General features: G+C 35.7%; 2 protein-coding genes across 3 annotated transcripts in view; one reads left to right on the forward strand and one right to left on the reverse strand.

Annotated features, from left to right (window-relative positions):
- Window positions 1–26031, reverse strand: part of MTREX (Mtr4 exosome RNA helicase) — a 130620-nt gene that overhangs the window by 48591 nt on the left and 55998 nt on the right. For both annotated transcript variants that reach the window (XM_036900345.2, XM_036900344.2), the window contains one exon: window positions 11638–11788. In XM_036900345.2, coding sequence (XP_036756240.1) covers window positions 11638–11788 — 151 coding nt within the window. The remainder of the gene's footprint in view (window positions 1–11637; window positions 11789–26031) is intronic.
- LOC118919924 (heat shock cognate 71 kDa protein-like) lies at window positions 13885–16581 on the forward strand. The gene has a single exon (XM_057495190.1). It carries the CDS (start codon window positions 13912–13914, stop codon window positions 14299–14301), a length of 390 nt encoding a protein of 129 aa, XP_057351173.1. The 5' UTR covers window positions 13885–13911; the 3' UTR covers window positions 14302–16581.

A 26031-nucleotide genomic window follows, 5' to 3' on the forward strand; every position in this document is an offset into this window, starting at 1 on the left:
TTTTTATTTTATATATTGTATTTTTTATTTTTATTGGGGAAAAATATACATAAAATTCACCATTAATGACATTTAGTACATTCACAGTGTAAATGACAATTACCACCCTCTTCTTCTAGAATATTTTCACTAGTCTAAAAGGAAACTCCATACCCATTAAGCGCACACTGCTCTCATTCCCTTCTTCCCCCAAATGCTGGCAACTTTTCTTTTTGCTTTCTGTCTGTATGGATTTACCTATTCTAGATATTTCATATACATATGGAATCATACAATATGTGGCCTTTTATGTTTGCCTTAACTCAGCATGTTTTCAAGATTCATCCATGTTGTAGCATTTATCAGTACTTCCACTCCTTTTTTATGGCTAAATAATACTCCACTGAATGGATATACTATTTTGTTTACCCATTTACCAATTGATGACATTTGGATTATTTCTACATTTTGCCTACAGTAAATAGGCTGCCTTAAACATTCATTCACACATTTTTGCTTGAACTTATTTCCAGTTCTTGTTAGTTTTATATCCAGGAGTGAACTGTTGGGTCTTCTGGTAGTTCTATTTTTAACTTGCTAAGGAAGTGCTATTTTCAACAATGACCACACCATTTTGTTAAATATGTTTTTAAAAAAATAACCATCCTAGAGAGTGTGAAGTGGTATTTCCATGTGGTTATTATCTCGATTTCCCTAATAACCAATGATGTTGAGCATCTTTTCATGTGCTTATTGGCAAACTGTGTATCCTCTTTGGATAAATGGCTATTCAAATCCTTTGCCCATTAAAAACTAGTCTTTTTCCTGTTATGAGTTCTATATATATTCTGGGTACTACACCCTTATCAGATAAATGATTTTCCAAAGCTTTTCCCCATTCTAGGATTTCTTTTCACTTTATTGTTGATATCAATTGAAGTACTCAAGTTTTTAATTATGATGAAATCCAATTTATTATTTTCTTTTGTTGCTTCTGCTTTTAGTGTCTTATTTTAAAAAAACGATTGTCAAATCCAAGGTTATGAAGATTTACATTTGCTTTCTTCTTACAGTTTTATAGTTTCAGCTACCTTATATTTAGGACTTTCACCCAATTTCAGTTCAATTTTGTATACAGTATGGGTAAGGATACTTCATTCTCTCACATGTGCCTATCCTTCTGTCCCAGCATCATTCGTTAAAAAAACAATTCATTACAGAATTCCTAAGATTTAAGATGGCGGCGTGAGAGGTGAGACAAGAGAATTCCTCCCAAAACCACAAATAGTACAAAAATATAGTTAATTAATACAACTAACTGTAAAACAGCAACAAGAAAGAAGGCTGAACTAGAGTACATACAGACCTCAAGAAACAGGGTAATGTACAAAAGCCCTAACCTGGCGGGACCCAAGCCACTACCCCAACACAGCTCACCGGCAGAAGAAAAATGGAGCGGGGAGGGCATAGAAGCCTGAGACTGCTGAAAACCCAGCCCTGGAGATCTGCTTTGTGAGCAGAAACCTATACATTGTGGTACTCTGGACGTTCGGGAGCTTGGACTGAGCTTGAGAGACAGACATTCCGGCCATTTGTGGAGGATGGGATCCATATCCGATCCTTAGTCACAGGAAAGGCAGGCAGTCTGAGAGTTTTCCTAGCAGCAGGAGAGCTGCTGAAGGGTCGGGGTTGGCACAGAGCTTGATGCGCGGGAGTCAGGAGAGCTGGATATGGTTGTCTGGGGGCGCTCAGCCCAGCTGGTTGGGAACTTTGAGGAGCTTCAGGCGCTCCATCCCCCTGGCTGCCTACTCAGCTCTGCGGCCCCCCAATGTGACATACAGCCTGCTGCACCTCCCTCCTGGCCTGCCGGCACCAGCTCGCAAACCAGCAGGCACTGTGCTGACGTCAGGCCAACTAGAGGGAGGCCCCAGCTACAACAGCTAGAAAAGCCAAGCACAGAGGCTTACACCTGTGTGCCTGGCCCACTGGCTCTGACATGGGAGACAGGCACCATGGACGGGAATCAGGAAACAGATCTTTCCTCCCCCTGGGCACCAAATCAGATCCCCAACGATCCCCAACCTCTTCTTTCATTCGTTAAAAAAACAATTCATTACAGAATTCCAACCTCACTCTAGGGGCTGAGCAGCTCCAGAGACTGGAGCTTCTGGGCACTAGTGGGCACCACACAGAAATATGAAACGTCAAAATAACACGGTTCAGACCAAAATCTCACAAACCCCAGAAAAAGGCCCAAATAAAACAGAACTCACCAATCTGCCAGAAACAGAGTTCAAAATAAAAATTAGAAACATGCTATGGAGGTACAGAAAAATATTCAAGAACTCAGGAATGAATTTAAATCAGAGATTCAACCATTAAGAAATTCCATATCTGAAATGAAACATACAATGGAGGGATTTAAAAGCAGATTAGATGTAGTAGAAGAGATGGTAAATGGAATAGCAATTAGAGAAGAGGAATACAAAGAAGCTGAGGCACAGAAATAAAAAAGAATCTCTAAGAATGAAAGAATATTGAGAGAACTGTGTGACCAACACAAATGGAACAATATTCGTATTATAGGGCTACCAGAAAAAGAAGAAGAGAGAGAAAAAGGGATAGAAAGTGTCATTGAGGAGGTAATTGCTGAAAACTTCCACAATCTGGGGAAGGAGATAGTCTCTCAAGCCATGGAGGTGCACAGATCTCCCAACACAAGGGACCCAAGGAAGACAACATCAAGACACATAATAATTAAAATGGCAAAGATCAAGGACAAAGACAGATTTTTAAAGGCAGCTAGAGAGAGAAAAGAGATCACATACAAAGGAAAATCTATCAGGCTTTCATCAGACTTCTCAACAGAAACCTTACAGGCCAGAAGAGAGAGGCATAATATATTTAATGCAATGAAGCAGAAGGGCCTCGAACCAAGATATTCTACCCAGCAAGGTTATTTAAATCTGAAGGAGGGATTAAACAATTTTCAGATAAGCAAAAGCTGAGAGGATTTACCTCCCACAAACCACCTCTACAGTGCATTTTGGAGGGACTCCTATAGATGGAAGTATTCTTAAGGCTAAAGAGATGTCACCCAAGGGATAGACAAAGAGAACAGAATATGATTCTTAACATACAAAGAATGGAGGAGGAAGAAAAAGGAGGAAAAAAAAAGAACCTTTAGGTTATGTTTGTAATACCATAAGAAGTGAGTTAAACTAGATTGTTAGATAGTAAGGGAATTACCCTTGCGTCTTTGGTAACTACGAATCTAAAACCTGCAATGGCAATAACTACATACCTATCGATAATAACTCTAAATATAAATGGTCTGAATACACCAATCAAAAGACACAGAATTACTGAATGGATGAAAAAAACAAGACCCATCTATATGCTGCCTACAAGAAACTCACTTTAAACCCAAAGAGATACACAGGCTGAAAGTAAAGGAATGGAAAAAGATATTTCATTCAACTAATAGGGAGAAAAAAGCAGGAGTTGGAGTACTTGTATCAGACAAAATAGACTTCAAAACAAAGAGAGTAACAAGAGACAAAGAAGGACAATACATAATGATAAAAAGGGCAGTCCAAGAGGATATAACTATTATAAATACCTATGCACCCAATACAGGATCACTACATATGTGAAACAAATACTAACAGAATTAAAGGGGGAAATAGAATACAATGCATTCATTTTAGGAGACTTCAACACAGCACTCACCCCAAAGGACAGACCAACCAGACAGAAAATAAGGTAAGAGACAGAGGCACTGAACAACATATTAGAACAAATGGACCTAACGGATATCTACAGAACACTCCATCTAAAAGCAACAGGATACACATTCTTCTCAAGTGCACATGGAACATTTTCAAGAATAGATCATATACTAGGTCACAAAAAGAACCTCAGTAAATTCAAAAAGACTGAAATTGTACCAACCAGCTTCTCAGATCACAAAGGATTGAGACTAGTAATAAATTACACAAAGAAAAGAAAAAAGCCCACAAACACATGGAGGCTTAATAACATGCTCCTAAATATCAATGGATCAATGACCAAATAAAAACAGATATCAAGCAATATATGGAGACAAATGAAAAGAATAATTCAACAACACAAAATCTGCGGGACGCAGCGACTGTCATGTAAGAGGGAAATATATTGCAATACAGGTGTACCTCAGGAAAGAAGAACAATCCCAAACAGTCTAAACTCACAACTAATGAAACTAGAAAAGGAAGAACAAAAGAGGCACAAAGTCAGTAGGAGGGACATAATAAAGGTTAAAGCAGAAATAAATAAAATGAAGAAGAATAAAACAACAGAAAAAAATCAGTGAAAGCAGGAGCTGGTGCTTTGAGAAAATAAATAAAATAGATAAACCCCTAGCCAGACTTATCAAGAAAAAAAAGAGAGTCTACACACATAAACATAATCAGAAACGAGAAAGGAAAAATCACTACGGACACCACAGAAATACAAAGAATTATGAGAGAGTACTACGAAAAATTACATGCTAACAAACTGGATAACCTAGAAGAAATGGACAACTTTCTAGAAAAATACAACTTTCCAAGGCTGACACAGGAAGAAACAGAAAATCTGAACAGACCAATTACCAGCAATGAATTGAATTGGTAATCAAAAAACTACCTAAGAACAAAACTCCTCGACCAGATGGTTTCACTGCTGAATTTTATCAAACATTTAGTGAAGACCTAATACCCATTCTCCTTTAAGTTTTCCAAAAAGTAGAAGAGTAGGGAATACTACCAAACTGAGGCCAACATTACTCTAATACCTAAACCAGGCAAAGACACCACAAAAAAAGAAAATTACAGACCAATATCCCTGATGAACATAGATGCAAAAATACTCAACAAAATATTAGCAAACTGAATTAAAAAATATGTGAAAAAGATCATCCATCATGATCAAGTGGGATTCATCCCAGGGATGCAAGGATGGTACAACATTAAAAAATCCATCAACATCATCCACTACATCAACAAAAAGGACAAAAACCACATGATCATCTCCATAGATGCTGAAAAAGCAGTCAACAAAACTCAACATCCATTCATGATAAAAACTCTCAACAAAACGGGTTAAGAGGGCAAGTAACTCAACATAATAAAGGCCATATATGACAAACCCACAGCCAATATTATACTTAACAGCAAGAAGCTGAAAGCTTTTCCTTTAAGATCGGGAACAAGACAATGATGCCTACTCTCCCCATTTTTATTCAACATTGTTCTGGAGGTCCTAGCCATGGCAATCAGACAACACAAAGAAATAAGACATCCAGATTGGCAAGGAAGAAGTCAAAGTGTCCCAGTTTGCAGATGACATGATATTGCATATAAAAAACCCTAAAGAATCCACTCCCAAACTACTAGATTCAATATCTGAATTCAGCTAAGTTGCAGGATGCAAAATTAATAGTGTATGCTTTCCTATACACTAACGATGAAGTAGCAGAAACAGAAATCAGGAAAACAATTCCATTCACAATTGCAGCAAAAAGAATAAAATACCTAGGAATAAACGTAACCAAGGAAGTGAAAGACCTATACCCTGAAAACTACAAGACACTCTTAAGAGAAATTAAAGAGGATACTAACAAATGGAAATTCATCCCATGCTATTTGGTAGGAAGAATTAATATTGTCAAAATGGCCAACCTGACTAAAGCAATCTACAGATTCAATGCAATCCCTATCAAAATACCAACAGCATTCTCCAATGAACTCAAGCAAATAGTTCTAAAATTCATATGGAACCACAAAAGACCCCGAATAGCCAAAGCAATCCTGAGAAGGAAGAATAAAGCAGGGGGAATTAGGCTCCCTGACTTCAAGCTCTACTACAAAGCCACAGTAATCAAGACAATTTGGTACTGGCATAAGAACAGACCCATAGACCAGTGGAACAGAATAGAGAGCCCAGAAATAAACCCAAGCATATATGGACTATTAATATATGATAAAGGAGCCATGGACATATAATGGGGAAATGACAGCCTCTTCAACAGCTGGTATTGGCAAAACTGGACAGCTAAGTGTAAGAGAATGAAACTTGATTATTGCTTAACCCCCATACACAAAAGTAAACTCAAAATGGATCAAAGACCTGAATGTAAGTCATGAAACCATAAGACTGTTAGAAGAAAACATAGGCAAAAATCTCTTGGACATAAACATGAGCAACTTCTTCATGAACATATCTCCCCGGGCAAGGGAAACAAAAGCAAAAATGAACAAGGGACTCCATCAAACTAAAAAGCTTCTGTACCGCAAAGGACACCACCAGTAGAACAAAAAAGTCATCCTACAGTATGGGAGAATATATTCATAAATGACATATCCGATAAGGGGTGACATCCAAATTATATAAAGAGCTTATGCACCTCAACAAACAAAAAGCAAATAAGCCAATTAAAACTGGGCAGAGGATCTGAACAGACACTTCTTCAAAGAAGAAATTCAGATGGCCAACAGGCACATGCAAAGATGCTCCACATTGCTAATCATCAGGGAAATGCAAATTAACACCACAATGAGATATCACCTCACATCAGTTAGGGTGGCCAACATCCAAAAGACAAACAACAAATGTTGGCGAGGATGTAGGGAAAGGGGAACCCTCCTACACTGCTGGTGGGAATGTAAACTAGTTCAACCATTGTGGAAAGCAGTATGGAGGTTCCTCAAAAAACTCAAAATAGAAATATCATTTGACCCAAGAATTCTACTCCTAGGAATTTACACTAAGAATACAGCAGCCCAGTTTGAAAAAGACATATGTACCCCTATGTTTATCGCAGCACTATTTACAATAGTGAAGAAATGGAAGCAACCTAACTGTCCATCAGTAGATGAATGGATAAAGAAGATGTCGTGCATATACACAATGGAATATTATTCAGCCATAAGAATAAAACAAATCCTACCATTTGCAACAACATGGGTGGAGCTAGGGGGTATTATGCTCAGTGAAATAAGCCAGGCAGAGTAAGACGAGTATCAAATGATTTCACTCTTCTGTGGAGTATAAGAACAAAGAAAAAACTGAAGGACCAAAACAGCAGCAGACTCACCGAACCCAAGAATGAAATAACAGTTACCAAAGGGAAAGGGCCTGGGGAGGATGGGTGGAAAGGGAAGGATAAGAGGGAAAATGGGATATTACGATTAGCACACGATTAGCGGGGATGGACAGGTGAAAGGCAGTATATACAGAGAAGACAAGTAATGATTCTATAGCATCTTACTATGCTGATAGACAGTGACTGTAATTGGGTATGTGGGGGGTACTTGATAATAGGGGGGTCTAGTAACCATAATGTTGTTCAAGTAGTTGTACATTAACAATACCAAAAAAGAAAAAAAAAACAATTGATTCACTACAGATGGATAGATTTACCTCTAGACTTTCAATTCTATTCCACTGATCAAACTCCTCTATTTAACCTGTGTGCTTCAGTTTCTTTATCTACAAAATTAGGATAACAACAGTGCCTAAACTCCATAAGGCTGTAGTTAAGAAATTAATTTTAAAAAGATACATGGAAAGTACTTAGCTAATGGTACAGCATATAGTAAACATTCAGGAGGGATATTACTACTGTATTATTAGTATTTTTATTATCATCTTCAACCTTCTCACAGACTACTCTATCAAATTTCTGGTCTTCTGTACTCCCTTATGCATATATACTGTATCATCCTGGTTATTTCTGAATGATCTGCATGACTTCTTATAGGAACTGTTGCCCATTCATTAAAGACTAGAAGCCTACTCTTAATAACACATATGGCAATAAATGTCATCAGAAAAGCAACTTAAAAACTATGAAAGAATATTTGATAGACAAAAGTCAACAAGGTTTCTAAGGAAACAGCATATAAGATAGGTTCACAAAATTTGTGAGACAATTTGCAATTAATTACCTCCTTCTGAGGGACAAAAGAGGTGGTAGTTCCAATATATATTCATATTATATAATATATGCAATGGATATGGACCTTTGAATGATAAGGAAATAGACTGTTATTCCCAGTATGAGTGAATTTTGCATCAGGTTAAAGCTGAAATGGCTATATTGATCTATGGCAATAGTATCTTGATTCAAACTCATGTCTAACTCTAAAGCTCCTGATATTCATCACGGCATTATGAGAAGAACTGAACAAAAAAATTAAAATTAAGTTTGCATCTTTCTTTTCAGTAGAGGAACAATGAAATCCTGGAGGTTTTACTCTTATGGCTCACTGGAAAACCTATTATATATAGATTCAGTAAATCAAAATGAAAAACATCTCATGTATGCCAGTATCTAAGTTTGTTATAAAAAAATTAAAGCATTGTACTTGTAAAACAGAGATTAATTTCATACTTCTAAAGACAATATAGTCTACATTTACATTTTGGTATACTTAACGTGGTGAAAATAATACCAACTCTCAAAAAGATTCTAGTAATATCAATAGCAAAAGTAGTAATACCCTTCTTAGTACTAAGGGAAAATAGGAATAAACTGCTTTCAGGATATAGTCTACATTTTAAAAGCATACAGGATAGCCCTATCACCTCCAACCACCTCTTCTTACACTACATGTTCTTTGGTCACACCACTCAGCCTTGCAAACTGTACTAAAGGTGTTGCAATTCCCTTAACAATTATTTCTATCACCAATTAAATTCCTACTTCTTCCCTTAAAAAGTCTGTTATATTTTGATAGTTTTTCTTTATTGGTTTCAAAATGCTAGAAAAACAGGTCTTGCCCCTTTAAAAACAGAGGTAGGGGAAAAAAAGGGGTAAGTCAAGTGCAAGAAGATTCAAGTGTACAGCAGCAACACCACAGGGGTAGGAAACTGCATTACAATCTTTCTGAAAAGTAGGTCAGTCAGAAATACACTGAAAAAGACAGCAGTAGCTGGGGTGTGGAGACAGAGGGCAGGGGATGAGGAAATACATGGTGGTAATGCTTAAGTTTAAAAAGTGGATAGCAGAGTCATGGTCAAAGTCACTGAACAATCTGAGCTCTGCTAGAAATCATAAAAAATGCTTTAAATAAATGGGAAAATACTTTAAGTTCTCCCTCTATACCCCACTGTATCTGGGATTTCTTAGGCCTCGAAGGTGTGTGTGTGTGTGTGTGTGTGTGAATTATTCTGGTCAGGCATGGTCTACCTGCCTCAAAGGAATATTTTAAATCTTAATTCTTTTTATTTAAAGTATTGAGCTGGCTTGTAACCTTATACTTGTTTCAGTGACATCACCAGAAATTTCTATGATATGAGGTGAAATTAATGAATTTCCTTCTTTACTACTAATCAAATGTACCTTCTTATTTTAAACTCAAATCCATGATGACCTTAAATCTTGTTGGTTTTTAAAAATTCTATTCCCTCTGTTATTTTTAAATTTAATTTTATTCATTTATTTTTTGGTGGGAGAAAGACAGATTTACGGCTGCCTTAAAAATATGGTTCTCTGAGACTAGAATCATACTCTTTTCTCCTGGCTAAGACTGTAGTTTATCATCAAGACAGATGACATTAAATACTTTACAAGAAAATAATAAAATTTAATGTGATCTGAAATTATACATTTGCCGTTAGTTTTATAAGGTGTGTTTAAAAATTAAACAGCTTTGTTTGTGGAAATTGAAGTAGAGGTAAGTCTTAAAACCAACTAGCTCATTAAATTACCTATTCTCATTTTCTTTTTTTTTTTTTAGTCACATTTACTACATCTATTCTCTTCATATTCAGAAGGGATGACCTATGCCTCAATTAAAAACAACATGGCTTAGGAGCCAGGAGTATACTATTATAATCTTAAATCTGTCATCAATCAAATGTGTAATCTTAGATACTGGTAACTTCTCTAAGCCTTTTTAACTTGTAAAATGATCCCCAAACTCCTTCTAGTTCTATAGTTTGTAGTGATGAAGCCCCTCTTAAATAAGACCTGAGAAATTATGGAAAGAGGAATAATGATCTATCATTTAGGTAAAGGTAAAAAAAAGAATTTTACCCTCTTGGATGTTCTAAAGCCTTTTTCCTTTTTTTAAGGCACATTATTATACTTCATTTACTTCTTGCTACATAAACCGTAAGTGCAAGTGATCCCACTACTCAAGATAAGACAGGTATCTAAAATTTGCCTTTAATAAATTATTAAATAAACCATACATTAATAAAATGGAAATATTGTCATTAAAATCACACTTTCAAAGGATATATCAAATTTAAAAAGCCAGGATCAGTAAGCTAATGAATATAAAGCCTTGAATGCAAGGCTAAGCATGGGGTAAATATTCAGTAAATGATACCAACTATAAATATCAGGACAGTACAGTACAAGACAGTAGTCCCTGCCTTATCTGTGCTATCACTTTCTGTGGTTTCAGATACCTGCAGTCCACCTTTGTCTGGAAGCAGATGATCATCCTTTTGACTTATTAGAAGGCCAAGAGTGGCTTAACACTGTGTTACAAGGCCTACCCAACATTCACCTCATTTCATCTCATCAGTAGGTATTTTATCTCACATCATCACAAGAGTGAGCATGATACGGTAAGATATTTTGAGAGAGACAGAGACCACATTCACATAACTTTTATTACAGTATATCGTTATAATTGTTCTATTTATTATTAGTTATTAATCTCCTGTGATTAATTTATGAATCACATTTTAAATATTCCAGATTATGTATGTATAAGGAAAAAATATAGTATACATAAGAGTTCGGTACTATCTGTGTTTTCAGGCACCCACTCAGGGTCTTGGAACATAACCCCTGCAGATGAGGGGAGACTACTGTATTTGACCCTATCCTAAGAATACAAATAGATGTATGAGAAAGAAAAAAGATGGAAGAACTATAAAATGTTAACAGTGATGTGTGGCTGTCTCTGTGTGAGATTACAAATGATTTTAAGTTTGCTATCTTTTTGTTTTTTGCTGAATTTTGTTTTTTTCTTTTACAATGATGACTATACATTATTTTTATAAGATTTACCCAAACTAGTATTTTCAATCATAGCCTCCTCTTTAGATTTTATTTAGCTCCATATGATGATCAGAAACTATATCCTAAAGGATAAGGATCAATACACAATTCTACTTAGTGTAGGTATCATAGAACACTTGCTTTCTGGAAAGCATTTTCTTAATATTAGAAGCTAGAAATTCTAAAAAAGCTGAAATTAAATCTAAGTTAAAATACTCTAATTGTAAGGGTATACTATATTATTACTCTTTTATAATGAGAAAACAGTGAAAGGGCAAGACTAATACACATATGCTTCTTTTAGGTCAATTTTTAATATACTAAGCTTTTTGCTATATCATTATTTATGAACATGAGTTAACATGTGATGTATCTGTAATAATACTAAATTTGAACCAACTATAGAAAGATACCCTGGCAGGGTTTTCTTATTTTCATTTAAAAATTTTCTAGTCAGTTATCATGATCGGACTGCAGTTCTTACTTTACTTTATGTAAGGACCAAGATTTGGCTTGCCAGAAAAAAAAAATGGCCAAAGCAGCCAATATTGCAGTAATTTTGCTATTCAGTATCCAAGCTAAACAAGATTCTATTGTGGTAATTTTATACTTACTCTCTACTACTCCTGGTATTGCTCTATAATGCTGAAACTGGTAGAAAGATTTTTCCAACATGTACTCAGGATTAATTTCTTCCACACGCAGTAAGTTCAAAACCATGTTATAGGTCAAATGGAAAGCACTATTCAGAGGATCAGCTGAGCCCTGAGAGAGGAAAAAAACGTCAGTATTGCTTTTCAAATAGATTTACAAAAATCTTTTTAACCTCTTAAATTGCTTAATAATTTAATCTATGTTAAGGACTACTACAGTATTATATTCTTTCCTTTAAATGACCAATACAAAGTAATAAAATAGTTGATCTTTGGAAAAACAAAGAGGGGGAAAAAGATCACTAAATAGGACAGTATTAGTTAAAATGCCAAGTATGCATAACTGTTTCTAGGCACCTGACAGGATAACACTTTCTGATGCCCCAACGTGTGGGGCAAATACGCTGTAGTGATGTGTCACTTCCTGGCCAATTATTTAATTGCTGGTATGAAAACCTATCTTTTCCCTTCTGGCACAGTGACTGGTAATGTTCAAGATGGTGGTTTCTCCATCATCTTGTATCCCTGAACAATAATGATGAGCAGAACCTTCTCTATAAACCTGCACTGAACAGGTTAGAGAGATTAAGCCTTTATGTCCCTGAGATTTAGGTTTGTAATACAGCATAACCTAGCCTATGCTGACAGAGTATACTAAATTTCAGAATGATACTCACTCTCGATGCCCTTAGTTTTCTGGAATGGCATAAAACTGCTAATTGCATTCCCCCCAAATTTACAGACCATTTTTAATCTTCACTTTGATAATTCTCCTTTCTCCTCCTAACTATGGCTATAACCAAAGAATGGTGAGACTCAATGGCTAGGCAGAATAAAACATTAATCTCCAACAGTACAACCTTAACTCACAACAAGGTTTAGATCCAAGATCTTTTGAGATCTGAAATTCTTTTTCAGCAATGTTTCTTCAAAGTATTTTTTTCTAATGCAAATAGTTTCTAAGAATTAAAATGGTTGAGGGTCCACACCTACTCTAACTGGGCACGAGTTACCCCTGCTGCCTCACTGTCTCAACATCATATCTGTTCAGCCAACAGGCCCCTGGTTTAACCATGCGCCCTTCCGCAAGGCCCCAGTGTTTAGGAGGCAGTATGTGTCGTAGTTGCAGTGTACACGCTGAAGCCTGGTTTTATAAGTTTGAAATTCCAGCTGTTCCTCCCACTAGCTGTAGCCTTTGGGCAAGTTACTCAACCCTATATGCTTTTTAATCCTTGCCTGTAAAATAGGAATGATAAGTACGTTTCTTTGTTTTAAAGACTGAGTGAGTTAACACAGGTACCATGATTACAAGAGCATTTAGTACAAAAGAAGTGCTTAGTGAATATCAGCCATGTGTCCGGATTATTATATGCTCTCTCGCTAGTTTCAGAGGAGAGAGCCCACTCAGCCACCCTACAAGAGTAACTGCACTCTCCAAGGAACTGACTTCTTCCTCTTCTGCTGCCTATGTCCCCAGGGGTGAGGCTGGCTGCAGCAGGTCAGCTCGGCGGCTCCCTCCAGGAGAGGCGAGGGGTGGCTGCGCTCCAATGTTTCCCCACACGCCTTGCAGAGGGCCGGCTGGGCTCAGGGGCCTTTGTTCGCGTTCAGAAGCTGGGGCATTGTGCCTTTGGTTCTCAAGTTTTGAGCTCAGCCCCATTCTGGGACGAGAGGAAAAAGACCTTTAGGCAGGCTGTCCTATCACTTCATGAAGCTTAGAAATTCAGCTTTCCAACACGGCTTACTTTTTGCATTGCATGAACAAGGAAAGTATTCACATCACCCCGTTTAGCACAGTGTTTGTCAGGAGTAAGCCTTGGCCTCACTCTATTATATTGCTCAGAGACTTTCAATGATGGATATAAGCGCAGTGGATTTTACAAAATCAAACCTCTCTAGAGCCCAACGGAATTCTGTTTTTTGCGACATGTCTGATGGAGGAGGATGGACTGTGATTCAGAGACGATCTGATGGCAGTGAGAACTTTAACAGAAACTGGAATGACTATGAAAATGGCTTTAGAAATTTTGTCCAAAAAAATGGTGAATACTGGCTGGGTAATAAAGTCTTCACTTATTGACTACACAAGAAGTCCTATGAGTTGAATACTGGAGAATATTCTGATACAGCTGGAAACTCCCTTGCAGGGAATTTTCATCCTGAGGTGCAATGGTGGGCTAGTCACCAAAGAATGAAATTCAGAACATGGGATAGTGATAGAAGGAAGACATTAAGAGCATGGTCCAGGAAGCTGAGAAATACAAAGCTGAAGATGAGAAGCAGCGGGACAAGGTGTCTTCCAAGAATTCACTTGAATCTTATGCATTCAACATGAAAGCAACAGTTGAGGATGAAGAACTTCAAGGGAAGATCAATGATGAGGACAAGCAGAAAATTCTTGACAAGTGTAATGAAATTATCAACTGGCTTGATAAAAACCAGACTGCAGAGAAGGAAGAATTTGAACATCAACAGAAAGAGTTGGAAAAAGTCTGCAACCCCATCATTACCAAGCTGTACCAGAGTACAGGGGGCATGCCAGGAGGAATGCCTGGGGACTTCCCTGGGGGTGGAGCTCCTCCATCTGGAGGTGCCTCCTCTGGGCCTACCATTGAAGAGGGTGATTAAGCCAACCTGAATAGAATTTAGCATTGTTCCACACAAAACATTGAAGGACCCAAATCTGTAGCAGTTTTAAATGGCCGTTTTTAAGTTGAGCTGCTGAAGTTAACTGGGCATTCTTGATACTTGAATATATGCACAGGGAAAGGAAATAACATTGCACTTTATAAGCACTGTATATTATAAGTGGAAAATGCAATGTCTTAAATAAAATTATTTAAAATTGGCACCAAAAAAAAAAAAAACTGTGCAAAAGACCAGCCTGGCTGGTGGTTTAACAGGTGTCACTCTGCAAACCCAAATGGCGTTTACTACACTGACCCCTACACAGCTAATACCGACGATGGGGTTGTCTGGTACACCTGGCATGGATGGTGGTATTCTTTGAAATCTGTGGTTATGAAAATCAGGCCAAATCATTTTATTCCAAATGTTGTTTAACTGTCCCTGTTGGGCTTTCCTTACTGTAATTCATCTTGGTTTAAAGTGACTTGAAAAATAGCAAGTCTGAAAATATAGATATATGATGATGGCAAAAAAAAAGAGAATTAAAATGGTTATGTAGTTACACAGGAAAATGACCAAATTCTCGGGAGGTACCTGTTGAAATATTTATAAGTGAAGTGTCATGAAGTATGTTATGTATTTCTAAATGGCATAGCAAAATACAAAAATACTCTTAGGGTAGACAGGGGCTCTTAAATGGATTTTTATCCACTTTCTCTGAAAACAGGGATGTGAATAGTATGCAAACCACATTCTTGGGGAAAAGAGGGACTACGGCAACTTCAGCTACTTCATAATTTTGCAAATAGACCCAGACTCTACTTTTCTGTTGTTTTTCTTTTCTATTATTGCCTCCTTTTAAGAAATCTGGGGCTTTACAATAGCAAATATTTATTTCCAACCTCTATTTTCACTTCTGCATTCTCAACTGCTGTATAATATACCTATCTGAATTCTTAATCGCCTGAAACTCAACATGGCATTTTGACATTGTATCCAAGTGAGTCCAAGACAGTCCCAACTTACACCTGCTGTATTGGTGTAATTGCTTTTGAATGAATTAAGATTCATTCTTATAGAATCTTAATTTGGGTGCTAAATAATATGGTTATACTAACATGAAATTCATCTCTCTTGCTCTTTTCATTCCTGACTGAATCTCACTCTTACATAGATGAACGATTAGTGAGATTACTCATTTGATTAATAGTTAATGATATTACTCATTTAAATTCCAATTTAGGAGTTCTTTCTTCTGCTTTGTACCTTTCTTTATTTCAATTAACTTGCAGATTATCTCCGTAGTATATCTTAGATTAGTTCTTTTGTTTCTTTACCACTGCCATCACTCTAAATCAGAATTTTTATCAAAAATTATCTAGATTACAATTATCATCGTCTTGGTTTTAATTTCCCTTCCAATTAATTTGGCATCCTGCTTCGAGACATGCAAAAATATAATTTTACTGAGATATGGTATCTATTCAGTAACATGTAAATATTAAAATTTAGCAGTTGTACCAAATTTTGTTCCATTTCTCCCATGAAATAGAATTGAATGGAAAATAACATAATGAGCTCTCACAAAAAAAAGGAAAAGGGGAAAAAAAGGTAAATACATGAGGTGATGGATATGTTACTTAACTCTCTGATGGGAATCCTTTTACAATGTATATGTGTATCTAATCATCACATTGTCCACTTTAAATATAATTACAATTTTGTTAATTATACTTCAGTAAAGCTGTATAAACCCTTAATGAATCATAGCAGAAGTGTGTTAAGAAACTTTTGTTTCAGGCACACACATACACATGCTCATATAGATGTAAATAAATAAAACTGGGCATGATATAATGAACTATTATTTGCTAAGGACTGGGATAAAATAAGGAACTTTGAAAAATATGGAGTGAGGCTCACATCTGAACACCCAATTTAGCAATGAAAGTAATAAACTTATCTGCCTCACCCCTAAGTAAACACACACATATCCTTTGGACTAGCAAATCTAAGGAAACTAAATACAACACATTAATGCTTGACTCTAAAGAATTTTCTGTTTCCTGAAATACTTTTTCTGATATTCCGTGAAATCAAAATGCAACCCCCACCCCTAACCCATCCCTTTACGGATTGTTCCAGGATGGATTTCCCCCATAAAGCCTTATATTATAATCATATGGTCTGGAATCACCTCAAATTTCTATGATAACAGGAGTTATCAGAATAATCAATATTCTGGCACTAAGTCATATATTGCTTCAAGTTCATTTTCTGTTCTATGTATGTATGTATGTATGTATGTAAGCAGATTCCCCAAGTTTAAAAGTTACCACAATAAACTAAGGAAATGTCAATTACTGTACTAACCATGGACCAATCACTATACTAAACACTTTAAACAAATTTTTCAATTTACAATATTCATAACAAAATAGATTTTACTGTCATTTTAAGTAAGAAACAGGGTAAAAGAAGTGAAGAGATTTGCCCAGCCTGAAGAGGTAGGAGATAAAACTTAGGATTCTGGGCTAAAGTCCCCTCAAAGGGCAAATTCAAACTGCAACTCATTTTATATCCCTATCTTTTCAATATTCATATTACTAAAATTATAGGAACCCTCAAATGTTGAGCAAGTATTTGTCAACTTTTTATGTATTTTATTTGATCTTCCAACTTTCTTAAAAATATCAGAAGAAAGCCTAATAAAAGGGTGACCTAAAATTTAACCAACACAAGACAGGGAGCCAATGATAAGTAAAGATTTTAAACTTGCTTCATTCTAGAAAAACTATTAGGATTCTTTCAGTTGCCAAGTTGCTCAATGACAAGATTGTAAGATTGAGATGTCAATTTTCTAAGGCTGTATTACCTTTTGAATGCTATTCTGCTTCTAACAATCTCTTAACCTTTCAGGATGCATGGTTTATTCAAACAAGCAGTTCAAAAAATTACTAGTCTAAATATTTTTGCATTTTGAACCAAAAAGGTGGAAGATAGAAGAAAATGGATAAATATGAACCTTCCAACTCCTCCGAAAAATGTCCATAAGTAGTTATCTTGACTAAATAGAGTACTAACCTTAAAATACAGGTATGTTCTTCCTAAAGCTCCAAAGACTAAATACTCAGTAAAGTCAAAATTATTTTTCCTTCAAGCAGTTTAATTTTCTTTAGCTGTGAACAATGTGGTTCATGTTGAAATGAAGACAAAACTGAGTAGAAGCAGAAAGCCTGTCGTTTCCTGGAATTAGTTTATTTAATCATTTTCAAAATGATGGAAATAGATTAATTTTGATAAAAACAATAACCACATTTACTCCAAGTACTGTGATATTTTTATACTCCTGAAAATATGGGCACTAAATTAGAATGCTTATTTCTTCTGGTTATACTGGAGAAAATGTAAAATAGCTCTTAACTGTTGAATAATAAAAAGATGCATTCACAAGTCTTCCTGGAGGGCTAACACACTTGGTCTCATTCAACTTTTCATCTGAGTAAACGTTGTGATAAATTTATTTATTTTTAGCTTATATCTGTTAGATCAAAAGAACTGCTGTCTTATGTCAATTCTGTTTGAGCTAATAGTTGAAAAATCTGTCCATAATTAAAAAGGAATGGATGTGAAGGTTCAGATAAACTTTGAATACTATAATAGCAGAACTGGGAAAGTTGAACAAGTTTTTATAATGCGCTTTAGAAAACTAATCAAGCCAAAAAAAAAAAAAAGCTAAGGAAAAGAAATAAAGTATTTTAAATTCAAGATTATTAAATTATTTACAGGTACAAATATGTGTACGTATTCAGATACTAGAAATTGCTACAAGTAACCTTTAGCCAATAAGCAATGAACACATCTTTCCAAGACAAATTAATGCAGCAAAGGAAAGTGGTAAATATGAAATATTTAATATGAGAAGCAGATCTGCATTTTATTAATGTATGATTATTTTTACAATATGAATGATCTATGTATTTTAATTATTTGAGAAAATTATTCTTTCTATTCAATAAAGTTGTTACCTAAGAGCAAATCTCAATCACTTTTGATAAAAAGAAAATAGACTGACATTAAAATTTATTCTTTAATTCATATGCTATATTAAGTATGGCAAAAGAACAAACTGCTACCATGTCAAACTCTGTTTGAACCAATAACTGAAAAATCTACTTGCATGAAGAACTGCGAAGCAGTGCATACAGTGGTTAGGAGCATGGACTTCGAAGCTAGACTAGACTACCTGAGTTCAAAAGCAGAATTTACCATTTAATAATATAATTTTGGAAAAATCATTTCACCTCTACATGCCTTATTTATAACATGGAGATAGTAACAGTAATTACATCAATGCCTGGGACATGTTGAACATTCTATAAATATTAGTTATTGTCATTAAGTTGCCTATAAACTCTTTAGTGATTGTTACATCAACTTGAAAAAATCCTAGGAACAAAAAAATCGGTAGCAGTTAGGAGGAGAAAGAAATATATCTAGGAATACAGATACATACTTGCTTATATAACTATAGTACTACCAATTAATAGGTATCCTTAGATCAAACTATACAGCATTTGAAGTGTAAGGAACCACTTCACACTCATTAGAATGGTTATAAATCAAAAGGATAGGTAATAAGTGTTGACTACAATGTAAAGAAACTGAAATCTTCATGCACTGCTGGTGAGAACGTAAGATTGCATAAACTTCTGAGGAAAAAGAGTTGGACAAGTCCTCAAAAGGTCAAACAGAATTATTACATTACTCAGCAATTTCACTCATAAGTATATACCCAATAGAAACAAAAACACATTCACACAAAAACCTGTAAACAAATGTTCAGAGCAGCATTAATCACAATAGCCAAAGAGTGGAAACAACCAATATGTTGACCCACTAAATAATGGGTAAATAAAATGTGATATATCCATACAATTGGGGGATTATTTATCAATAAAAAGGAATAAAGTACTGATACATGTTCCAACACAGATAAAATCTGAAGATAATGTGCTGAATGAAAGAAGCCAGATACAAAAAGGTCATATACTGTATGACTGAATTTATATGAAATGTCCAGAATAGGCAAATTATTATATAGAGACAGAAAGTAGATAAATAGTTTGCTTAGGGCTTGGGAGACGGAGACAGAGCTTAGGAGGAATGGAGTGATTGATAATGGACATAAGTTTCTTTCAGAGTTGATGAAAGTGTTCTAAAAATGATTGTGGTGATGGTGGCAAAACTATGAATATATTAGAACCAAAGAAAATGGGTGAATATTTCGATTATATATTCAATAAAAATATTTCGACAAAAATTGAAGGATAGAATAATTAATTTCAATAATTACATTTCTAAGGCAGTTTAAAAAACTTAAAAAAGGATGAAGAAACAAGAACACTTGCACATTGTTGGTGGGAATGCAAAATGGTGCAGCCACTATAGAAAAACAGTATGGAGGTTTCTCAAAAAATTTTTAAAAAGAATTACATCCAGAAGTCCCAGTTCTGGGTATATGTCCAAAAGAACTGAAATCAAGGTATCAAATGGATACTAGCATTCCTATTTATAGTGCAATGCTATTCACAATAGTCAAGATGTGGAAACAACCTCAATATGAGGCAATAGATGAATGCATTTACAAAAAGGTGGTGAACAGTTACAATGGCATACTATTCAGCTTTAAAAAAGAAAAAAAATTCTGCAATATGTGAAAACATGGAAAAACTTTGAGGACATTTTTCTAAGCAAAATAAGGTAGTTACAGAAAGACATTAAATACCATGATTCCACTCATATGAGGGATCTAAAATAGTCAAAATAATGGTATCATAAAGAGGAATGGTGGCTGCCCAAAGACTGAGGGGAGGGATAAATGGGGAGCTACTCATCCAAGTGCATAAAGTTTCAGTCAAGCAAGATCAATAAGCTCTAGAGATCTGGTGTACAACAGCGCATCTACAATCAATAGTAACCTTACATTTTTTAAATTTAAGGGATGTATGCATTTTATTTTATTTTATTTTGGTATCATTAATATACAATCACATGAGCAACACTGTGGTGACTACATTCCCCCATTATCAAGTCCCCACCACATACCCCATTACAGTCACTGTCTATGAGCATAGTAAGATGCTGTAGAGTCAATAGTCAGTACTTGCCTTCCCCGTGCCCGCTCTCCACTACATTATGTGTGCTAATCGTAATGCCCCTTTTTCCCCCTTATCCCTCCCTTCCCAGCCATCCTCCCCAGTCCCTTTCCCTTTTGTAACTGTTAGTCCATTCTTGGGTTCTGTAAGTCTGCTGCTGTTTTGTTCCTTCAGTTTTTTCTTTGTTCTTATACTCCACAGATGAGTGAAATCATTTGGTACTTGTCTTTGTCTGCCTGGCTTATTTCACTGAGCATATTACCCTCTAGCTCCATCCATGTTATTGAAATTGGTAGGATTTATTTTCTTCTTATGGCTGAATAATATTCCATTCTGCATATGTACTACCTCCTCTTTATTCATCTATTGATGGACATGTAGGTTGCTTCCACTTCATGGCTATTGTAAATAGTGCTGTGATAAACATAGGGGTGCATATGCCTTTTTCAAACTGGGCTCCTGCATTCCTAGGGTAAATTCCTAGGAGTGGAATTCCTGGGTCAAATGGTATTTCTATTTTGAGCTTTTTGAGGAACCTCCATACTGCTTTCCACAATGGCTGAACTAATTTACATTCCCACCAGCAGTGCAGGAGGGTTCCACTTTCTCCACATACTAGCCAATATTTGTTGTTGTTTGTCTTTTGCATGTTGGCCATCCTAACTGGTGTGAAGAGATATCTCATTATGGTTTTAATTTGCCTTTCTCTGATGATTAGCGATGTGGAGCATCTTTTCATGTGCCTGTTGGCCATCTGAATTTCTTCTCTGGAGAAGTGTCTGTTCAGATCCTCTGCCCATTTTTCAACTGGATTATTTGCTTTTGGTTTGTTGAGGTGCGTAAGCTCTTTATATATTTTGGATGTCAACCCCTTATTGGATATATCATTTATGAATATATTCTCCCATACTGTAGGATGCCATTTTGTTCTACTGAGTGTCCTTTGCTGTACAGAAGCTTTTTAATTTGATATAGTCCCACTTGTTCATTTTTGCTTTTGTTTCCCTTGCCCGGGGAGATATGTTCAGGAAGAAGTTGCTCATGTTTATATTCAAGAGATTTTTGCCTATGTGTTCTTCTAAGAGTCTTACGGTTTCATGACTTATATTCAAGTCTTTGATCCATTTCGAGTTTACTTTTGTGTATGGAGTTACACAGTAATCCAGTTTCATTCTCTTACATGTAGCTGTCCAGTTTTGCCAACACCAGTTGTTCAAGAGGCTGTCATTTCCCTATTGCATATCCATGGCTCCTTTATTGTATATTTATTGACCATATATGCTTGGGTTAGTATCTGGACTCTCTCTTCTGTTCCACTAGTCTATGGGTCTTTCCTTGTGTCAGGATCACACTGTCTTGATTACTGTGGCTTTGTAGTAGAGATTGAAGTCAGGGAGCGTAATTTCCCCTGCTTTATTCTTCCTTCACAGGAATGCTTTGGCTATTCGGGGTCTTTTGTGGTTCCATATGAATTTTAGAACTATTTGCTCTAGTTCATTGGAGAATGCTATAGGTATTTTGATAGGCATTGCATTGAATCTGTAGATTGCTTTAGTCAGGATGGCCATTTTGACAATATCAATTCTTCCTACCCAATAGCATGGGATGAATTTCCATTTGTTAGTATCCTCTTTAATTTCTCTTAAGAGTGTCTTGTAATTTTCAGGGTATAGGTCTTTCACTTCCTTGGTTAGGTTTATTCCTAGGTATTCTATTCTTTTTGCTGCAATTGTGAATGGAATGGTTTTCCTGATTTCTGTTTCTGCTAGTTCATTGTTAGTGTATAGGAAAGCTACAGATTTCTGTGTATTGATTTTGCATCCTGCAACTTTGCTGAATTCACATATTAGTTCTAGTAGTTTTGGAGTGGATTCTTTAAGGTTTGTTATGTACACTATCATGTCAACTGCAAACAGTGACAGTTTGACTTCTTCCTTACCAGTCTGGATGCCTTTTATTTCTTCATGTTGTCTGATTGCTGTGGCTAGGACATCCAGTACTATGTTGAATAAACATGGGGAGAGTGGGTATCATTGTCTTGTTCCTGATCTTAGGGGAAAAGCTTTCAACTTCTTGCTGTTAAGCATGATGTTGGCTGTGGGTTTGTCATGTACAGCCTTTATTATGCTGAGCTACTTGCCCTCTATATCCATTTTGCTGAGAGTTTTTATCATGAATGGATGTTGAATTTTGTCAAATGCTTTTTCGTCACCTATGGAGATGATCATGTAGTTTTTGCCCTTCTTTTTGTTGATGTGGTGGATGATGTTGATGTATTTTCAAATGTTGTACATACCATCCTTTCATTCCTGGGATGAATCCTACTTGATCACGGTGCATGATCCTCTTGATGTATTTTTGACTTTGGTTTGTTAGTATTTTGTTGAGTATTTTTGCATCTATGTTTATTGGGGATAATGGTCTGTAGTTTTCTTTTTTGTGGTGTCTTTGCCTGGTTTGGGGATTAGAGTGATGCTGGATTCATAGAATGAGTTTGGAAGTATTCTCTCCTCTTCTGTTTTTTGAAAACTTTAAGGAGAATTTGTATTATGTTTTCTCTAAATGTCTGATAAAATTCAGCAGTGAATCCATCTTGTCCAGATGTTTTGTTCTTGGGTCGTTTTTTGACTACCGATTATTCAATTTCTTTGCTGGTAATTAGTCTGTTTAGATTTTCTGTTTCTTCCCGGGTCAGTCTTAGAAGGTTGTATTTTTCTAGAAAGTTGTCTATTACTTCTACATTATCCAGTTTGTTAGCTTATAGGTTTTCATAGTAGTCTCTAATAATTCTTTGTATTTCTGTGGGGTCTGTAGTAATTTTTCCTTTCTCATTTCTGATTCTGTTGATGTGTGCAGATTCTCTTTTTTTCTTAATAAATCTGGCTAGGGGGTTATCTATTTTGTTTATTTTCTAAAAGAACCAGCTCTTGGTTTCATTAATTTTTTCTATTGTTTTATACTTCTCAATTTTATTTATTTCTTCTCTGATCTTTATTAAGTCCCTCCTTCTACTGACTTTGGGCCTCATTTGTTCTTCTTTTTCCAGTTTCAATAATTGTGAATTTACCCTATTCATTTGGGATTGTTCTTCCTTCTTTAAATAGGCCTGGATTGCTATATACTTTACTCTTAGAACTGCCTTTGCTGCGTCCCACAGAAGCAGCATTGTGCTGTTGTTTTCATCTGTCTCCATATATTGCTTGAACTCTGTTTTAATTTGGTCACTGATCCATTGATTATTTAGGAGCATGTTGTTAAGCCTCCATGTGTTTGTGAGCCTTTTTGTTTTCTTTGTATGATTTACTTCTAGTTTTATACCTTTGTGATCTGAAAAGTTGGCTGGTACAATTTCAGTCTTTTTGAATTTATTGAGGCTCTTTTTGTGGCCTAGTATGTGCTCTATTCTTGAAAATGTTCCACGTGCACTTGAGAAGAATGTGTATAGTGCTGCTTTTGGGTACAGAGTTCTATAGATGTCTGTTAGGTTTATCTGTTCTAATGTGTTGTTCAGTGCCTCTGTGTCCTTACTTATTTTCTGTCTGGTTGATCTGTCCTTCGGAGTGAGTGGTGTGTTGAAGTCTCCTAAAACGAATGCACTGTGTTGTTGTCATTTGTTTCCATATACTGCTGGATCTCCATTTTAATTTGTTCGTTGATCCATTGATTATTTAGGAGCGTGTTGTTAAGCCTCCAGATCCATTGATTATTTAGGAGCGTGTTGTTAAACCTCCATGTGTTTGTGAGCCTTTTTGCTTTCTTTGTACAATTTATTTCTAGTTTTATACCTTTGTGGTCTGAAAAGTTGGTTGGTAGGATTTCAATCTTTTGGAATTTACTGAGGCCCTTTTTGTGGCCTAGTATGTGGTCTATTCTGGAGAATGTTCCATGTGCACTTGAGAAGAATGTGTATCCTGTTGCTTTTGGATGTAGAGTTCTGTAGATGTCTATTAGGTCCATCTGTTCTAGTGCCTCTGTGTCCTTACTTATTTTCTGTCTGGTGGATCTGTCCTTTGGAGTGAGTGGTGTGTTAAAGTCTCCCAAAATGAATGCATTGCATTCTATTTCCTCCTTTAATTCTGTTAGTATTTGTTTCACATATATTGGTGCTCCTGTATTGGGTGCATATAAGTTTATAATGGCTATATCCTCTTGTTGGACTGAACCCTTTATCATTATGTAATGTCCTTCTTTATCTCATTACTTTCTTTGTTTTGAAGTCTATTTTGTCTGATACAAGTACTGCAATGCCTGCTTTTTTCTCCCTATTAGTTGCATGAAATATCTTTTTCCATCCCTCAATTTTTAGTCTGTGTATGTCTTCGGTTTTGAAGTCAGTCTCTTATAGGCAGCATATAGATGGGTCTTCAATAGTAACTTATCTTACAAGCTAAAAATTTGTTAAGATGGTAGCTCTCATGTTAAGTGTTCTTTCCGCAATAAAATTAAAAACTTGTTTTTTTTAAATGAAAGACCACAGAACTTTATGCTCACAGGGTTAACAAATCCAGCGACGTCAGGTAAATGGAATGAAAAATCTGTACTAAAAGAACCAAATGCTGTGATTAGGAAATTACCTTCTGTAATTTGGCAACCTGATTCAATTCTTTCCATACAGAGTATTAAGAGAGAAACATATTGTTTATTTTCCCTGGCACAGTTTAAAGAAAATAATTAAAATGCAAATTTTTGCCTTTGGGTCACTTTCATTAGAGCTATAGTTACACGGATGCTTAAAAACAGGTTTCCAAGTGTTAACCTTTAAAACTCAAAATAAGATACCATTTATAAATAATATCACTATATTTACATACATGCTTCATTTTCATATGAAAACATAAAAAAGGTATGTCATTATGTATTTTTTCTTCAATATTCCAGGTTTCCCACAACTGTATGTCATATTCTCCATGCAATTCCCAAGTTTCAGAAGAGGAACAGTTTATTTCAGAGATATTGACCTATGTATGTCTTAACATATTTTGAAGGTTTATTGTAAGTACCTAAATGGGCTAGCAGTTAATTTTATATTTTTAATTAGTATTATGTTTTCTATCTTATTAACAGTTTTCTCTAGGGATTTGTTTATAATAACTTAATAGATGGAGAAAGAAAGCACCAGATCGAACTTTGAGAAGCTCTTCAAACCAAAACCAAAACAGAAATGTTACACAATCCAAAACACAAATAATAAGCAAATAAAATGATTAATCTAATTTGAAATAAAGTTTAAACATTTAAATTTCTTGGACTATTTAAAATCCATCAGTAGAATAGACTGAATTAGAATGGTAAATTAAAATTAGTTTATGAGGCTACCTAGGCTTGTGAAGTAGAGGAAGGTAACTGCCAAAACCACTAATTATCATGTGCACTACTTTCTGTTCTCATAGGTGAAGACCAATTCATGCAGTGGAGGGGCAGAGAACAGGGTCATCTTAAATTTGGAGGGCGAAGTAAACACTTCTGTTCTCTATGGAAATCTTCACATCCCTCTATCACATTTCAGAAGTTACAAAACATCAGCACTCTGGGTAGTGACTCTACCTTCCCTGACCCAGACAGTTCAGTAAAT

The sequence above is a fragment of the Manis pentadactyla genome, chromosome 2, assembly GCF_030020395.1.
Source record: "Manis pentadactyla isolate mManPen7 chromosome 2, mManPen7.hap1, whole genome shotgun sequence".
Classification (NCBI taxonomy): domain Eukaryota; kingdom Metazoa; phylum Chordata; class Mammalia; order Pholidota; family Manidae; genus Manis; species Manis pentadactyla.